At 35.6% G+C, this 16,962-nt stretch overlaps 1 protein-coding gene across 1 annotated transcript in view; it reads right to left on the reverse strand.

Annotated features, from left to right (window-relative positions):
* Nucleotides 1-388: 388 nt before the first annotated feature.
* The window catches only part of WDR64 (WD repeat domain 64), a 71,647-nt gene continuing 55,073 nt past the window's right edge, over nt 389-16,962 (reverse strand). Inside the window, exons 19-26 of the mRNA XM_058171226.1 lie at nt 13,089-13,128; nt 12,175-12,311; nt 11,039-11,144; nt 9,711-9,772; nt 6,036-6,145; nt 5,072-5,260; nt 2,981-3,080; nt 389-1,944 (exon numbers count right to left, since the gene is read on the reverse strand). Of these exons, the coding sequence (XP_058027209.1) occupies nt 1,849-1,944; nt 2,981-3,080; nt 5,072-5,260; nt 6,036-6,145; nt 9,711-9,772; nt 11,039-11,144; nt 12,175-12,311; nt 13,089-13,128 (840 nt within the window). The 3' untranslated portion in view covers nt 389-1,848. The remainder of the gene's footprint in view (nt 1,945-2,980; nt 3,081-5,071; nt 5,261-6,035; nt 6,146-9,710; nt 9,773-11,038; nt 11,145-12,174; nt 12,312-13,088; nt 13,129-16,962) is intronic.

Genomic DNA, 16,962 nt, shown 5'->3' on the forward strand with positions numbered 1-16,962 from the left:
GATGACTACGGAGATGTCTTCGGACAGCGCTGGCTCTTCGGCTTTGAAACGGAGATGAGCACCGCCCCCTAGAATAGGGAATGACTAGCACATATGTGTGAGGAGAACCTTTACATTTACCTTATTGATTTATTCAATGGGAAATGTATGATGGCCTAACTTGGGCTAAATGCTGGGGATTCATCCCAAGCCCTTGGGATAATTCACAGTTTGACTAGAGGCTAAAGAAGGGCTATTTTTTCTTACCCAGCACATAGTGGTTCTGATCAACATCAGTCCACTGTACACTGGCAATTGAGTAAAAATAAATGCAGAAGTTTGATTTAGTTCTACTTCCTAAACCAGAACAGATTTCTTTGCCTGTTAAACAAGAGGATGCTGTCTTCCTGCTGCTAGTGTACTCTTACAGACATTCTTCCTTCTTCAAGCAAATATTAGCCAACTATCCACTAAGAAAGCTGTGGGACTTTCCATCATTCACTGATTCTGTTTCCTGCAAAGGTAATCAGCTGTCGAACAGAATAGTAGATGAAGGTTTGAGTCAATTTTTAAATATATTTCAAGGTGGGAGGAGTTAGACTGGAAGGTTTCATGTTTGAAAGTTAAAACACCATTCCCCTGATCCAAATCCAGGCCAATGCAGCCCTGCATATAAAATATGTTGCTCTTCACTGTTCTATAAATTATTAATTCAAGCCAGTTACCCCCATTACTAATAACATGATTCTCTTTATGTGTTAAAATCCTATTTAACCAGTAGCTTAACCAAAGACCACAAAAAAGCATGACATAAGATTTCTTTCGTTAATAATTTGGAAATGGAAAATGGAAAACTGTAAAGTGTCTTAAGTTACCCAGAGATTTATCAGTTTCTTGATAATTTTGTACATAGAGGTGACTGAGGAGATTGGACTAATGATACTGTAGTTCCAGTGAGAAACAAGGAGGTATTTCACATATAATATTTCAGTAATTGCTGCATTTATCACATTTGATGTGAACAATACTGTAAGCATTTTTTTCCTGGAATGCTTCCATTTTCAGAATGGGATATAGTTAATGGTCTCCAACCTACTTCCATGTTCTACTCCCTGAAAATTTGTTCTGGAGTTCTATAATTTTGCAGGAGATAGGAGCAGAGAAAAAAAATTCTTTTCCAGAATTGCAAAAGAGCTATTCTGGACTCAAACCAATATCCATATTAAAGTTTTCAACTGGAAAGTTACTGACTTCCTCCCAAAAGTAAATATCATGGCTTTTCTTTTTTAAAAATTCACCTTCTTATCATAGGACAATCAAGTCTCCCGAAAAAGCGCTCCAAAAGGGAAGAAAGAACAGAAAGCAATAACATGACATGGCTTAAATTAAGATGTAAAATTGGTTTCGTTTCAAAGAAATCTGCCTTTCACATCATAGTATTTCACAAGTCTTCTCAGAATTCAGTGGAACTTCTGGTTATATATGTATATTCCACGGAGTGAAACTTACTTCTGAGAAAAGATATTCATGGTTATGCTATAAATTTAATTCAGATGAATTGGTAAAGACAATCATTATGGGAGTTACAGTATACAGTATAGATATTTATTGTCCATCCAAATATGCAATGTCTTATACAAAGTTAGATCTTATTAATGATGATCGGTGATTTGAATCTCACCTGATAAAACCTTTCATTCTATATTAGGAAGGACAAACATTAGGTCAACACTATTAATAGTTCAAGAAAATGTTACCAAGTACTTTACAAATACTTTATAAATAAATACTGGCAAATTCACAGGGAATAACTTTCATAATAGCTTAATTTTAATGTTCTTGTCTTTATGAAGCTTCCATTTAAGCAGTTTACTTTGAACTCACCCTATAGATTGGTATAGCTCCAAATACAATACCAGCTTCTTTGTTTCCAGATTTGAAACTTTCCAAAGGGGTTTTATTGACCTATAATATTAAAATAATATATTTTGAGTTCCAAAAATATTTGTCTCTCAGTTGTATTGTATTTAAGATATTAATTTTGTATTTCTAAAATCTGCCTTAAGTTGAACTCAGTTCCTGTTTCATTGAATTACAGTTTCTTTAGCGAAAATAATAGTGGCTGGATGTAGTTCTGACTTGTAGACTAGACTGGGAAGTAAAAGAATCTCCAGAAGATGGCAAGGTATATCATTTCTACTGTTACCAAAAAAACCCCAAAACCCTCTAGTGTCTATAAAGTCACCAAAAGCTGAGTTCAATTCAAAGAATTTCACAACAGCAATATTCTTCTTTGTTTCATTTTTTTTTTTGAATTTATATCCCGCCCTTCTCCGAAGACTCAGGGCGGCTTACACTGTGTTAAGCAATAGTCTTCATCCATTTGTATATTATGTACAAAGTCAACTTTTTATTGCCCCCAACAATCTGGGTCCTCATTTTACGTACCTTATAAAGGATGGAAGGCTGAGTCAACCTTGGGCCTGGTGGGACTTGAACTTGCAGTAATTGCAAGCAGCTGTGTTAATAACAGACAGATTTAGTCTGCTGAGCCACCAGAGGCCACCAGAGGCCCTGATTTGTTTGATTTGTTTATTTGAACAAATAAAATAACGTTAGTGCTACTTTCATTATACAATATAAAGCATACATTTTTCTTAAATAGTTCAGAACTATGAAGTTTATGCATTGCTTACTATAATTTGAGTCATAAAGTAGCAGAATGATAGTTCTCAAATTTCATATTACACAGTTTGGAAAAACCAAAAGCTTGTCTAGCCAAACCCAAATCTTTCTTATTGTCTTGCTTAGCATGATCCAAAATCCAATAAAATCCAATAACCATTCCAATAAGACACTGTTTCTTAATCTTAGCACCTTTAAGATGTGTGGACTTCAACTCCAAGAATTTCTCAGCCAGGAGTTGAGCTCTATACATCTGAAAACTGCTGAGATTGAGAAACACTGCAGTAAGGCAAAATAAAGTTTCAACAGTTAGCACCTTGGGAGAAGCCAGGGACTTGAAAAACTTAAAATCCAGTTCAACTTCATGTCGGCTAGGTTTTTTCAAGGTTAAAGATGATTTGGTCATAGTCTTCCATCTATTAAAAAGGTATAATTGAGATGCAATATGTTATTTGCAAAACAAAGGAAGCATTCCATTTCATAATTATGTCTGTGATGAATACCATTAATCTCAATTAATGGTCATCAGAAAATGGTTATCAGAAAATCAATGGTCATCAGAAAAACAAAATAGTGCTACTCTGCTAGTTTAATGCTGCAATTTGCTTAGGCATAAGCCCCATTGAAATACAATTATTGAAGAATAATATTCATTGAATACAGTGGCTATTTATTATGCTTATGTATCTGTGAGATTGCTTTAAATCAGAAATACACCCAGGCAAGACTCTGGCATTGAGTACATTTCTTTAAGAAATAATATTTATTGATTGATTGCCCACCTCCAGTGGACTCTAGGTGGCACACAAAACTATTAAAAAAATAGTTAAAACTATTAAATTGGACAGATAGACTAGTAGACTAAAATGATCTAATAAACAAAAAATAAAACAAAGCAGGGGCCTTACAGAAATCATGAAACACCAACCCAGGTTTGGTGGGTTGTGATCCAGGCCAGGTTTTCAAAGATTTCTGGAACCCCAGGAGAGAGGGTCTCTTCCTTATATGGGGGGTGTATGAGATACTGTTCCAGAGGGTGGGAGCAGCAACAGAAGGCATGTTTCCATGGTCCCACAAAGTGACAGTGTTTAATGGACCCGAAGCACAGTCGCTATTCTGGAATGTACTGGATGGGCAGAAACTATTGGAGATAATTTTATTAACAGGCAAACAGTACTTCATGAATGAATAGATTAGAATACAAAGAGACTGATGGAAGATAAATATTTTCAGCATTAGCTAATTGCTGCCAGACTGCAAATCCTGTTTGCTGCCCGACATAACAGTGAGAAAAAATGATGTTTCTCACTATGTGGCTCCTAACAATAAAACAGAAAAACCAAGCTAAAAAGGAGAGGCAATTAGTAATTATCACAGATGTAAGTAAAAGATTCAGTTAGTTGAGACAAAATAATTCCTGATTTATTGTAGAGGAATGGATCAACGATGAGGACATTTTTGGGAAAAATTAAGGATCCTATTAACAGCATTAATATAAAAGGACCATCAAAAATTTAATAGAAACTCAATTAGCTGACATTATGTGCCACTCCTTATACAAATATGATTGTGTGAAATACAGTACATCTGGTGCAGAATCTATATCCTATTAAATTTCTCCTGTTTATAATTTTCAGTTGGGTGAAATGGTACATCATAGGACGAAATTAAATCTAGCTCCTCTTACTCCTGTTGGATTCAAATTTTGCCTCTGTGCTGCTGTGGTTAGCATTGGTCACATGATTGTCATGGTCCAATGACAATGTGGAACTGAAACTGAAATTTCTTAATGGCAATAGACAGTGAGGGACAGGATGAGGGAGAAATTCAGATGTTTGCTGACAAGATAAGCTGTCTGGGGGTGGGGGTGGGGGAAACCAATGGTCAATTGGTGAGACTTCTTCCTTCCTAGAGGGAGATGGTTCTTGGGAATATACCAGAATGGAGAGCAGCATAGCAGTCTTCTTCGTGGTCTATGGTCCCTTGGTTTCCCTTTCTGCCACAAAGGGGCAAGTAATTCTGTGGGTCAGCCGAAGAAGAAGAGGAAGGTTCACTAGGGCTATGCTAAAGGTTAGAAGGTGGAGAGGGGAGGAAATGGTGCCAGCCTTATTATATGAGGAAAAGATGATTCAACAGGTCTATTTAATCATAATAGTAATGAGCCCATTACTTCTGATTTGAAAGTGTACAAAACAAATACTTTGAGCAAAGCAGATTTGTGTGCCTACTGTTCCTGTCCTATTGTTTCTTTTCGTTATATCCAATTAATATAGTTATTACATACTCATACTTATATATATATGCTTATATATTGTTATATATATTGTATAGTTATTACATGCTTATGCTTATATATACTGTGTGACAAAAATAAATAAATAAAAATAAAATAAAATAAAAACCTCACCTTTCCCTATCAAAAAACAGAGGGTATTCAAACTTCTGCTTTTTATCCATAAACTTGGATTCTTCTTTTATTGTGAATGGAATTTCATTTACATCACAGGGCAAAATTATATCGGAGGATTCAGTAATTTCAAATGCTCTGCGCTGTCCAAAATAGCCAAAGTAGACTCCACGAATTGAATGCCAAAGTCTATTAAAGAAATCCAACCAGGGAATATTTTAAAAATATTGTCAGTATAAAAAGAGATTGGTGGCAATGATATGGAGAGGCTTCAAATAATATTATGAAAAATACTAATCAAGTACAATCGGCATTATAATAATTTTTAATGGAGTACCTTTCAGGACAATACATTAGTAATTGACAATTCAGGTCAATATATGTAATTGCCAAGATGGCAACTGTAACGTTTCATCAGCTACCCTTTGGTAACAACTGGCTCACAGAAAAAGATTATGTAATATGTTTGCCTGGATCACCAACTCTAAGTAAGACCTGACCTAAACAGTTTCCCTTTGTCTTCTTTTTTTTAAAAAAATATATATTTTAGCCATCTTTCACTAGGGGGCATGTTTTTATGATGGTGGCCAACTTGCCATCAGGAGAGGCCAGCATGGCCAAATTCCCAGGATCCCAAGCCCTATTAATAGGATGCATGGTCAGCTCCAAAACTGATAGGCACTTAGTAAGCAACTATCTAGGCTGGTTAATACTGGGATTGAAAACCTCAGACAAAAAACACGTTCAAATCAGCGGCAATAGGGCCGTGCATAAGAGCACAAAAGTGCCTACCGTTCCTGTCCTATTGTTCTCTTCATTATATATTATATGCATACTTTTACTTATACTTTTACTTATATATACTTTTTCTCTCTCATGATGGGTTATTGTTTATGTTGATGATTGTATATACTGTTGTAACAAAATAAAAAAAAATAAAAAAAGCCAGCTAAATATAACTAACCTGACAGAACCATCCGTGGATGCAGTCACTACTAGGCATTTTTCATCATCACAAAACAGGCTGACTATTTTAGCAGAATGAGCCCGCCAACAGATTTGTTGCTTTACATGCTGCAAAAAAATGTAAGTTAGCATTAGCTGTCTTCGTATGTACAATTAAATCAGAATTCTTAACACTTGAACAAGGCAAGATTCAAGGTGGCCAGATTCAGACAGAGCTAAGTCTCTATAGATGATTCTCACATCATGCCAAGCCAAAAATGGACAAGATACATTATGTCTTAATTGTATATATGTGTGAGACAGTCTACAATGCCAGATAGTCTGGGGACTTTTGATGGGTAATTGGAAGTTACAATGTCTACACAGCTGAAGTTTAAAGAACAGGTTGGAAAAAAGGTATGAAGACTCAAATCCTGGGTTTTACATGAGAACTTCCTGGGTGACCTAAATCTACCTTCTATTAACTGGATAACAAATGCATGTACAACTGAACCAATCCATACTACACTACACAACGCTGTTACAAACCTAGGTCTTGACCAACTAGTAACTAGCAATACAAGACTCAACAATTGCCTTGACCTCATCTTCTACAACAACACTAACTCAATTTATGGACTACAAATAAAAGAACCCTTTTCCAACAGCAACCACTGCATGATAGACTTTTTTCTCAACATACGCCCTTACATAAATCGTCATATCAATAGTATTCCTAACTACAACTTCAAAAAAGCGAACTATGACCTTATAAACAATGACCTCTCATCTTTTGACTGGCAAAATCTGTTCTCAACCTTTATCACTGCTGAAGACCACTATAGAGTTTTCCTGCTTGAAGTCAATAGAGTCATTAAACTATATGTACCACAAACCACCACCAAGAAAAGGCAAATTACCCATATCAATAAAAAAGCTTCAATCAAAAAAACAAATCCCTCTGGAGAAGAAACAAAAAGGGCTATGTAGCAAATTTCAAAAATTGCTACAGAAATATATGCAACCAAATAAAAACTGAATGCACAAATTACCACACCAAGCAAGAAGAGGACCTTCTGTGCACAAATTCCAATCGTGCTTTTTATAATTTTGTGAACAATAAACTTAAAGACTCGAGATCCATCCCACCATTAAAAAATCTAACGGCAAAGAATGTAATAATGAAACAGTTAAAGCAAACCTCTTTAACAAATTTTTTGGCTCAGTCTTTGTTAACAGTAATGGCTCACACCCGACATTCCCCAATTGTACCAACAATGAGTACAACAATGAGTACTATGACCTAACACATATAGACTTCACAGAAGACAATGTTGAAAAAGCTCTTCACAAAAGGAAACCATCTCTATCTATTGGGCCTGATGGACTATGTGCATACTTCTTAAAAAAACTTTCCATTAATATAGCAGAACCCCTAAGCATAATCTTCGAAAAAGCTTTCACAACCAGTTCCCTTCCCAAATTTTGGTCACTAGCCACAGTCATCCCTATCTTCAAAAAAGGAGACCCCAGCCTAGTTGAAAATTACAGACCGATATCTCTATCCTGCGTCACCTGCAAAGTAATGGAATCTATCATCAACCAATCCATTACTCTCCACCTCGAAGCAAACAACCTACTCTCTAATAAAGAATTTGGTTTCAGAAAAAAATTATCATGTAACTTACAACTTCTTCACTGCAAAAACATATGGACTACAAATCTTGATCAAGGCAAATCAATAGATGCAATCTACATAGACTTCTGTAAAGCTTTTGACTCAGTAGCACACGATAAACTTCTCCTAAAAATAAAATCCTACATCATTTCAGAACCCCTCCACAATTGGATAACTGCTTTCCTGTCAAACAGAAAACAAGTGGTCAAAATTGGCAATGCTCTATCAAATCCTGTTCCTGTCAAGAGTGGCGTTCCCCAAGGCAGTGTTCTTGGACCAAAGCTCTTCATATTATACATTAATGATCTCTGTGACCATATCACAAGTAATTGTGTTCTCTTTGCTGATGATGTCAAACTATTTAACACCACCAACAATACAATTACTCTTCAAAAAGACCTTGACTTTGTATCCGAATGGTCTAAAACTTGGCAACTCCAAATCTCAACCAGCAAATGCTCAGTCTTACATATTGGAAAAAAGAACCCAAACACTAAGTACATGCTTGATGGACATTACCTTACAGATGACGCCACACCCTGTTAAAGACCTTGGAGTTTTCATATCAAATGATCTAAGTGCCAAAGCCCACTGCAACTACATAGCAAAGAAGGCTCTAAGAGTTGTAAACCTAATCTTGCGTAGCTTCTTTTCCAAAAACACTACACTACTAACCAGAGCATATAAAACATTTGCTAGACCAATTCTTGAATACAGCTCGCCTGTCTGGAACCCATACCACATTTCAGACATCAGTACAATTGAACGGGTCCAAAAATATTTTACAAGAAGAGTTCTCCACTCCTCTGAAAACAACAAAATACCTTATGCCACCGGACTTGAAATTTTGGGTTTAGAAAACTTAGAACTCCGCCGCCTCCGACAGGACCTGTGTTTAACTCATAGAATCACCTATTGCAATGTCTTTCCTGTTGAAGACTACTTCAGCTTCAATCGCAACAATACAAGAGCAAATAATAGATTTAAACTTAATGTAAACCGCTTCAATCTTGGTTGCAGAAAATATGACTTCTGTAACAGAGTTATTCATACTTGGAACACGCTATCTGACTCTGTGGTCTCTTCTCAAAATCCCAAAAGCTTTTACCAAAACTGTCTACCATTGACCTCACCCCATTCCTAAGAGGTCTGTAAGGGGCGTGCATAAGAGCACAAATGTGCCTACCTTTCCTGTCCTAGTATTCCCTTTCATTATATCTAATTAATATAGTTATTACATACTTATGCTCATATAGTTGTTACATGTCAATGCTTATATATACCGTTATGACAAAATAAATAAATAAAAATAAAAAATAAAATAAAACTTAAGTACATTCAAGTTGTTAATTTGATATGGAAACTGAACACTGAGATAACCATCGCTAAGCGATGCAGTCACATGACATCACAAGCTTTCCCAATTGCCATTGTTAAGCAAGGACTATCTGTTTGCATTTGCTTTTGTTAACCTTTGTTACTTTGTGCCTATTTCTTTCATTTATTAACATTTCTTTACATTTTATTTCTGCCTTCTTCTTAGCAGTCTTTTGAATTATTTGCAAATTTAATAAACATTCACCTCTTTATTTGTCATTAAAAATGTTGATATGTAAAAGCCTGTGATTGATATTGTGCCAATCACATAATTAATAGTTTCATACCAATATTTAACAGCATTATTTTTTAATAATTCTTAGATTATTAGTATACAAATCCAAATTAATAATCCTATTTTAATTTATAAATACCAGATTTTTAAACATTTTAGTAACTTCAAATGTGAATTTAGCAGCTTTGGGAAATAAAAATTCTGCATGTAAGCCATATTGAAAATAATTCTTATTCCCACAGATGTTTCTTGAATTATACAAATTATTAACTATTCTTGTTTCATTTACTTTCAGTGTTTAAATTAAATCTATATGTAACATACATAAGCAAAGAACATGGACTATGTGTGAATCCATGTAAATGAACTGGAGGATGGGAGACATTATTTTGCATTTTGCTTACCCTGCTTGTCTCTTTTTGATTTTCCAGGAATGAGCCAATATTCCATCGAATAACATTTCCCTCTGTAAGACAAATCATTGATTAAAAAATTAGAACTTTTCCATAATACAGAATTGATCAAGGGCTGTCCCTAAAATAATCTTGTAAATTAAGAAACAGTGGAATAGATATCAAGTGAACAATGATATTTTATGATTCAAACGGGGTCTCTTGATGGCTGTTTTGTTCTGAGTAAAAAAGACAGCTTAGTATAAATTATTTCTATGTCACAGAAACCCATTTTTCTAACTTAAAACAGTGTTTAAGGCTATAAACACATTTTCATTTTACCAAAATCTTATCTAGATTACTATGAAAAACAGATTCAACAACTACTGCCATCAACCTGGAATCTTGCTATTTATTATCTTACACAGTGTAATGCTGAATGTATAATCTTACATAGTCTTGACAGGCATGGCAATACATCTCATTTCCCCACTTTGTTTTGAGAAATTTGCTTATATCAGAAGTTCCTAGACTCCATATATCTGGATAAGTTGCTTTACTGAAGACAAGAAAGAAGTCATATAGATGCAGGAAGGTCTGCTTCAGTGGTGGGTTTCAATTTTTTTTACTACCAGTTCTGTGGGCGTGGTGTAGCTTGGTGGGTGTGGCAGGGGAAGGATACTGTAAAGTCTCCATTCCCTCCCCACTCCAGGGGAAGATAGCTGCAAAATCCCCATTTCCTCCTGATCATCTGGGACTCGGGAGGCAGAGAATAGATGGGGGCGGGGCCAGTCAGAGGTGGTATTTACCAGTTTTCTGAACTACTCAAAATTTCCGCTTCCGGTTCTCCAGAACTGGTCAGAAGCTGCTGAATACCACCTCTGGTCTGCTTCCTGCAGAGACCAGAAGTCTATTTCAGGGTTTAAATTCCAGGCCTTTCCCTTCTGTCTTTATGAATCAGATTGAAATTTGGTTCTTCTCTTCTCAGCCTTAAAACTGGGAGACAATGGCATGGTGTTTATACAAAGGTCTATTCTAGTCTGAGAGGGCCTGATTCTTGCCTCACCATCTTAATCTTTTGCATACAGTTTCTTGCAGTTAGGTATATTATATTTTTACACACATTATTTATTTATTTAGAAAGTCTATATACCTACTGTTTTAACAATTCAGGGTGGATTACAGACACATTTAGGAAAAAAAAAACTTCAATTGTATATTAAGATATAACTGATATATAGTAACATTCAAAAGCCTGGAAAAGTTATTTTATTTATTTAACAAATTTATAAAGCAACCCATCTATACTGTAGACAATCATACTGAGCAATAAAGCTTACCTTTATTAGCAGCAAAAAGCATTTTGGCAGCCCCATCAGCACAAAGTGCCGTCAAAGGAATTGGAGGATGCTTTGTGTAAGGCAAAATTTCTTTCAGTAGTTCTCCCTTTACAAACAGAAATACAATCACACTTTAACAAATCAGAATTTTCTGCAGTTAGGGGATTGCATGAGTCATACCCATTTTCCTACCTAACACAAAAGTATTTCGTTTTATCCATTAAATTGGCTTGCAGCAAAAGCTTATGCCTACTTCCTTCTAAGGAAATTATACTGTACTCAGTGTACTGCACTGGGTTCATGTATCACACTAAGCTAAAGCTTTTTAAAACAATTGTTCAAGCAGAAAGGCCTGATTTGCACATTAGACATAAACTACTATTCACAAACAAAAATTCTGGGTTCATACATGTCATGGCCAGCTCAGACTCTGGTGAGAATGCAGACAATGAGCACCCAATTCCTGTGTCGCTGTCAGATAACCAGGAGGCAGCTGCCATCAATCTCTGAAGATGAGGAATCTGAGTTGCTATTGGTACTTGCTCCCAGTGCAAGAGTTCACCATGCATATAGGACAGTAAAGGCACTTGGCAAGGACCCTCACAAGAAAAGACCCCTTTCAAGTAGCAACGCTGGGCTTGCTTCAATGAAAGAAGAGCAGCCAATTGAAGCCGCCTTATTGGCAACACCTGTCTAGTTAGCCAGACTTTATAAGCCTTGTCTCCTGACTTCACTTGACCACTCATAGGCCTTCTGTTTTGGATTTGGAATTCCCTTAAGGCAAGCTTGCTAGATATTTGAGGATTTGATTTCTCTAGTGTGTACATGGGTGTTTGCAGTGACATTTCTTTTGCTACATGTTCATTTGTTTCACAGACTTCTCCATTAATTTTGGAACACCTCTCTGTATTTGCAAATGTGTGGCCTGAGACAGGGCAATAATGCATCCCTTTAAGCTAAAGCCAAATGAACCACCAGTGGCAAAGAAAAAAGTGAATAATTTTACGTGTTTGAGGGACAATAGAAAAACAGGAAAACATGGAAGATGTAGAAACGTGTTTTGACTGGATGGAAATGTAACGGAAACTCTTCTTCACTACTTCACTACTTTAGTCCAGTTCCATAAAAGGACTTACTGTAATGCTCCATAGATAAATGAAGCCATCTTCATGTGCTGAGGCAAGTATGGGTATAGAATGATAACCATGTCTTTCAACTGCTAATAGATTGGATATTGCTCCTTTGCTTGTGGAAGAATCTGGAAGCTTTGTTTCTAAAGCAGAAGATAATTCATCAACCAAACAGTATTCATATTTTTCTTTCCTTGAACATAACTTTTTTCTCATGTTCTATCGTGAGATGTATTAGCATACTCTATTTCCACTATTCACTTAAATTTTATTGAAATAAAATCCATTAATAGTGTTATTATATAAATAATCAAGTCTCTATCAAGCCAAATTTAATCCTGTTGACTTCATGGAAAGACTTCAAACTTAATCCTGTTGACCCCATGAAGTCAACAACATGTTGGCAACAACATGAAAACAACATGTCATTGCTTTCTTTCCGGATATTTTTTCAACTTCTCAGTTTCCTAGGATTTCATAGTGATTTTCCATTTAATCAATTCCAACCCTGTGCAGCTTTTCAAGATCAAGGTTAAGATGTGTGTTATGAAATAAAGTCCTCAAATTTTTCCCTTTAGAATTCATGTCGACCTTGTGGAAATTATTCTTTTGTTTCCTGAAGGGGAAGAATGTGGAGGGTTTTTTTTTTTCTGAAACAGAACATGATTCAACAAACAATATTTATGCTTTTCTTTCTTTGAACGTAATTATTTGTCATGTCATATCATTAGATTTATCTATGCTCACCTTTCAAGCATTTCAGCGCTTCTGATACTGAAGTATTTATTGCAATTTTCCTTGCCTGTCATTGAAGTAATCTCAAATACACTAGCTGTTGCAGTTTTTTAAAAGAGGTTCTGAAACATACTCTCAAAATGCAGCTTATTGTCTAAAGGAACTAAAATTATTCTGATTCATACCTGAAAGAATTGTACCAGTAGAGTCTCTTATAACGCTATTCTGAAATCAAACAACAGAAATTTAGAAAGTAGGTTTTTTTCAGCCAAATTCAAACTTAAATTAATCCTGCTGATTACTTTCAGTAAAGAAAACACCATCTTTTTAAAAATGTTCTCATAATTAAATAAAACATGAATTTTTCACAATGTGTGCACAAGATGGGGTGAATGCTCTTCTAGCCTGCATTACAGGGCTTTGAGAATTTAAAATGGCCCAAATAATTACATCCCCAAATTCAAACAAAATCCAAAATCCCATGTGCTTACTAAAGTTCTCAATATGTAGCACAGCAGTCCAATGCTCCTTCTGCTGCTCATTTCTTTAAAGAATTATACCAACCAGTCATCTCATTTCACTTTTGGGAACAGTAGGTAATAATGCTACCAGCAGAGAAAATAATACAGATGTAGTGCTGAACTTTAGGCTAATACAAATTATTTTACCCTATTCTCTATCGAAATAAAATAAAAGCTTCACTTCCCTGCTTTCTTCTACATAATGGATGGGAAGGTTTGAATGAAGCTTGAACTCCTGTTTCCAGCAAATCTATTCCTGTACTTGGTTCTTGCTTGAAAAGTACAGGTCCTTAGGAAGTTTCAGCTTATATTCTATTTCTGCTGCTTCTAAGAATTATTCCAACCCTATATTTATTTTTATCTGCATGCTTCATCATGATAAATTGCATGTAAGTTTTTTTTTATTTGTTATTTGATTTTTCTAGAGCAACTTTATTTGGGGCTTGTCCAATTTTGTCTAACAGTTTACATTTTTAGTTTCCAAAATTTCATAAACAGTTATTCAGTTATGATGAAAAGGAAACTATGGCATATTAGAGATATCCTGATTTAGTTGAGGAATATTATTGCCATGAGAAAATTCTCCCTGAGCTTCAGTTCAGCGTTCAGCTTGCATGCAGTTGCTATTGCAGCTACCATTTTCAGATAATTTTAATTGTTTTTTAGAAACAAGAAAATATACGAAAGTGCAATAACAAATCTTTCATATTCTTTAATAATCTTTCATATTCACAGCAGGCTTGGTTAACATTATGAGCCATCAAGTTAGTATTGATTCTTAAATGACCACATACATTTGGTCTATCTATCTGTCCATAACCTATTTTTTAGGCCTTCCAACAATACATTTCCAATGATGTAAATAAGTCCATCCACCTTTTCTTCTTTTTCCTTCTACCTTTTCCAACATTAGAGTATACTACAGAGAACTTAGTTTTAGCATAATGTGTCTACAGTAGGACAATTTTAGCTTGATCATTTGTGACTTGAGTGAGAGTTTTAGATTGATTTATTCCATAATCCATTGTTTTCTTGGCTGTCTCTGAGTCTTTCCCAATACCAAAGATCAAATGCACTGATATTTTACCTACCCTACTTCTATCTAACTTTTGCTCCTATAGAGTCACAGAGAATACCATGGCTTGCACTATACTGATCTTTATCAGTACAGACACATCACTAGATTTCCAAGGCCTTCATGGCTGCTCTACCAAGTCCTAGAGTGTAACATTTCTAGACTGCTTGTTCCTTTACAATCATGGTTAATCGATAATTCCATTGTCAATTCTAAGGCTGGTTGTACCTGCTGTCATTAGCTACTCACAATCACTTTGAGCAGTGAGATGGGCAGTAAATATATTTTTTTTAATTTTTATTGGCCAAGTGTGATTGGACACACAAGGAATTTGTCTTGGTGCATATGCTCTCAGTGTACATAAAAGAAAAGATACCTTCATCAAGGTACAACATTTACAACACAAATGATGGTCATAGGGTACAATTTAACAATGATACAACACTTAATGATAAGCATAGGGTACAAATAAGCAATCAGGAACAATCAATATCAATATAAATCGTAAGGATTACCAGCAACAAAGTTACAGTCATACAGTCATAAGTGGAAAGAGATGGGTGATGGGAACGATGAGAAGATTAATAGTAGTGCAGATTTACTAAATAGTTTGACAATGTTGAGGGAATTATTAATAATAATAATTAATAATAATGATAACAATTAGTTTCGTCTCCTTTGTATTTAATTTTAATCACATTTTTTTCATGTATTCCTTGATTTATATTGCAGATTCTTTTCATTTTTAGCTTTCAGGTAGTGTCATCGACAGCTAGGCTATTGATATTTCTTCCTCCAGCTTTAAAACCATGCTCAGCTTTTTCCAATCCAGCTTCTTTTGATATATATTTATCATATAGGTTGAGTAAGTAAGGTGCGCTCTTTAGTTGCACTCTTTTGCCAACCTGAAGCCATGTTTTAACCAGACTGGCTCTCTGACCTGCATGTAAGCTTCTTATGAGAAAAATAAGCTGTTCTGCGATTCTCATTTTTTCTAATCATATTCTAGAACCTGACATGGTTGGTACATTTGAAGGCCTTTGTATAGTCAATGACGCATGTAGTCATTTATTTTTGGTATTTGACTTTCTCAGACATCCAGCATGGATCAGCAATAGCCCTTGTGCATCAGCAATAATTTATTACTTTATTAAGATCAGTCCAAACATCACAGACAAGTGTAGAAGATTTTTGGTAAGCTTTGAACCTTCATCATGATTAACAGCAAATGAAATAAAGATAAAAGAGCTGGCTCAATCTTAAAGCCATAAAAATCTATATTTAGTCACAGCCTGCCTGAGGACAGACTGCACTTTCCTTGTCCTCTGGCATACTTTTGCTTCTATTTTCAGCTAACAGTGACTTCTTGTTAAGTGGCAATCTCAGAATGGTGGTTTAAGGTGGCTGATAGTCTGCAGTTTTGCTGAAACTTTGAGACACAGGCAGATGTAACCTGAATCAGAAACCCTTCCTTCCTTCCTTCCTTCCTTCCTTCCTTCCTTCCTTCCTTCCTTCCTTCCTTCCTTCCTTCCTTCCTTCCTTCCTTCCTTCCTTCCTTCCTTCCTTCTATATTTATTTATTTCATATTTATTAAATTTATTTGCTGCCCATCTTGCTGTGGGGGGGCATTCTGGGGGGCTTACAGCAGTAGAATGTAAAATTATAAACAAATGTAAAAATAATAAGAATAGGAGCAATGAAACATTTTAAAAAATAATGAAAATACAGGTAGTCCTTGACTTACAACAGTTGACTTAGTAACCATTTAAAATTACAACAGCACTGAACAAAGTGACTTATCACCATTTTTCACACTTACAATCATTATAGCACCGTCACCGTTACGTGATTTACATTCGGATGCTTGACAACTGACTCACATTTATAAGTGTTGCAGTGGCCCAGGGTCATATGATTACCTTTTGCGACCTTCTGACAAACGAAGTCAATGGGGAAACCAGATTCACTCAGTAACCATATTACTAATATAAGAACTGTGGTGATTCACTTAAATGTGGCAAGAAAAGTCATAAAACGGGGCAAAACTCACTTATAAAATTTCTCACTTAGCAACGTAAATTTTGGGCACAATTGTAATAATAAATGGAGGAATATCTATACAACAATATGAATTAAAAGTTGGGTGGAAATGGAGTAGGAAGCCCAGGGAGGAAGGTGGGGGGGGTGTCTGCCATTAGTCTAATAGCCACCTCCATTTTGGTATTCCTCCATGGAGTCCCCAAGCCTGGTGCAAGTTTTCAGGCTTGTACAGAAAGAAACCATGCCTTGAAATTACACTGCTTCCCTAGACCATGGTTAAAATTAATCATCATTTGTGTGGATTTAGTCATTTATAGTAAATCACATATACTAAACCAGTGATGGATAACCTTTTCTGGACCGAATGCCCAAAGCGTGTGCATGTGCATGTGAATGTGTGTATGTGCGCCCAAACCCCGAAAA

Source organism: Ahaetulla prasina, chromosome 1 (assembly GCF_028640845.1).
Source record: "Ahaetulla prasina isolate Xishuangbanna chromosome 1, ASM2864084v1, whole genome shotgun sequence".
NCBI classification, from domain to species: domain Eukaryota; kingdom Metazoa; phylum Chordata; class Lepidosauria; order Squamata; family Colubridae; genus Ahaetulla; species Ahaetulla prasina.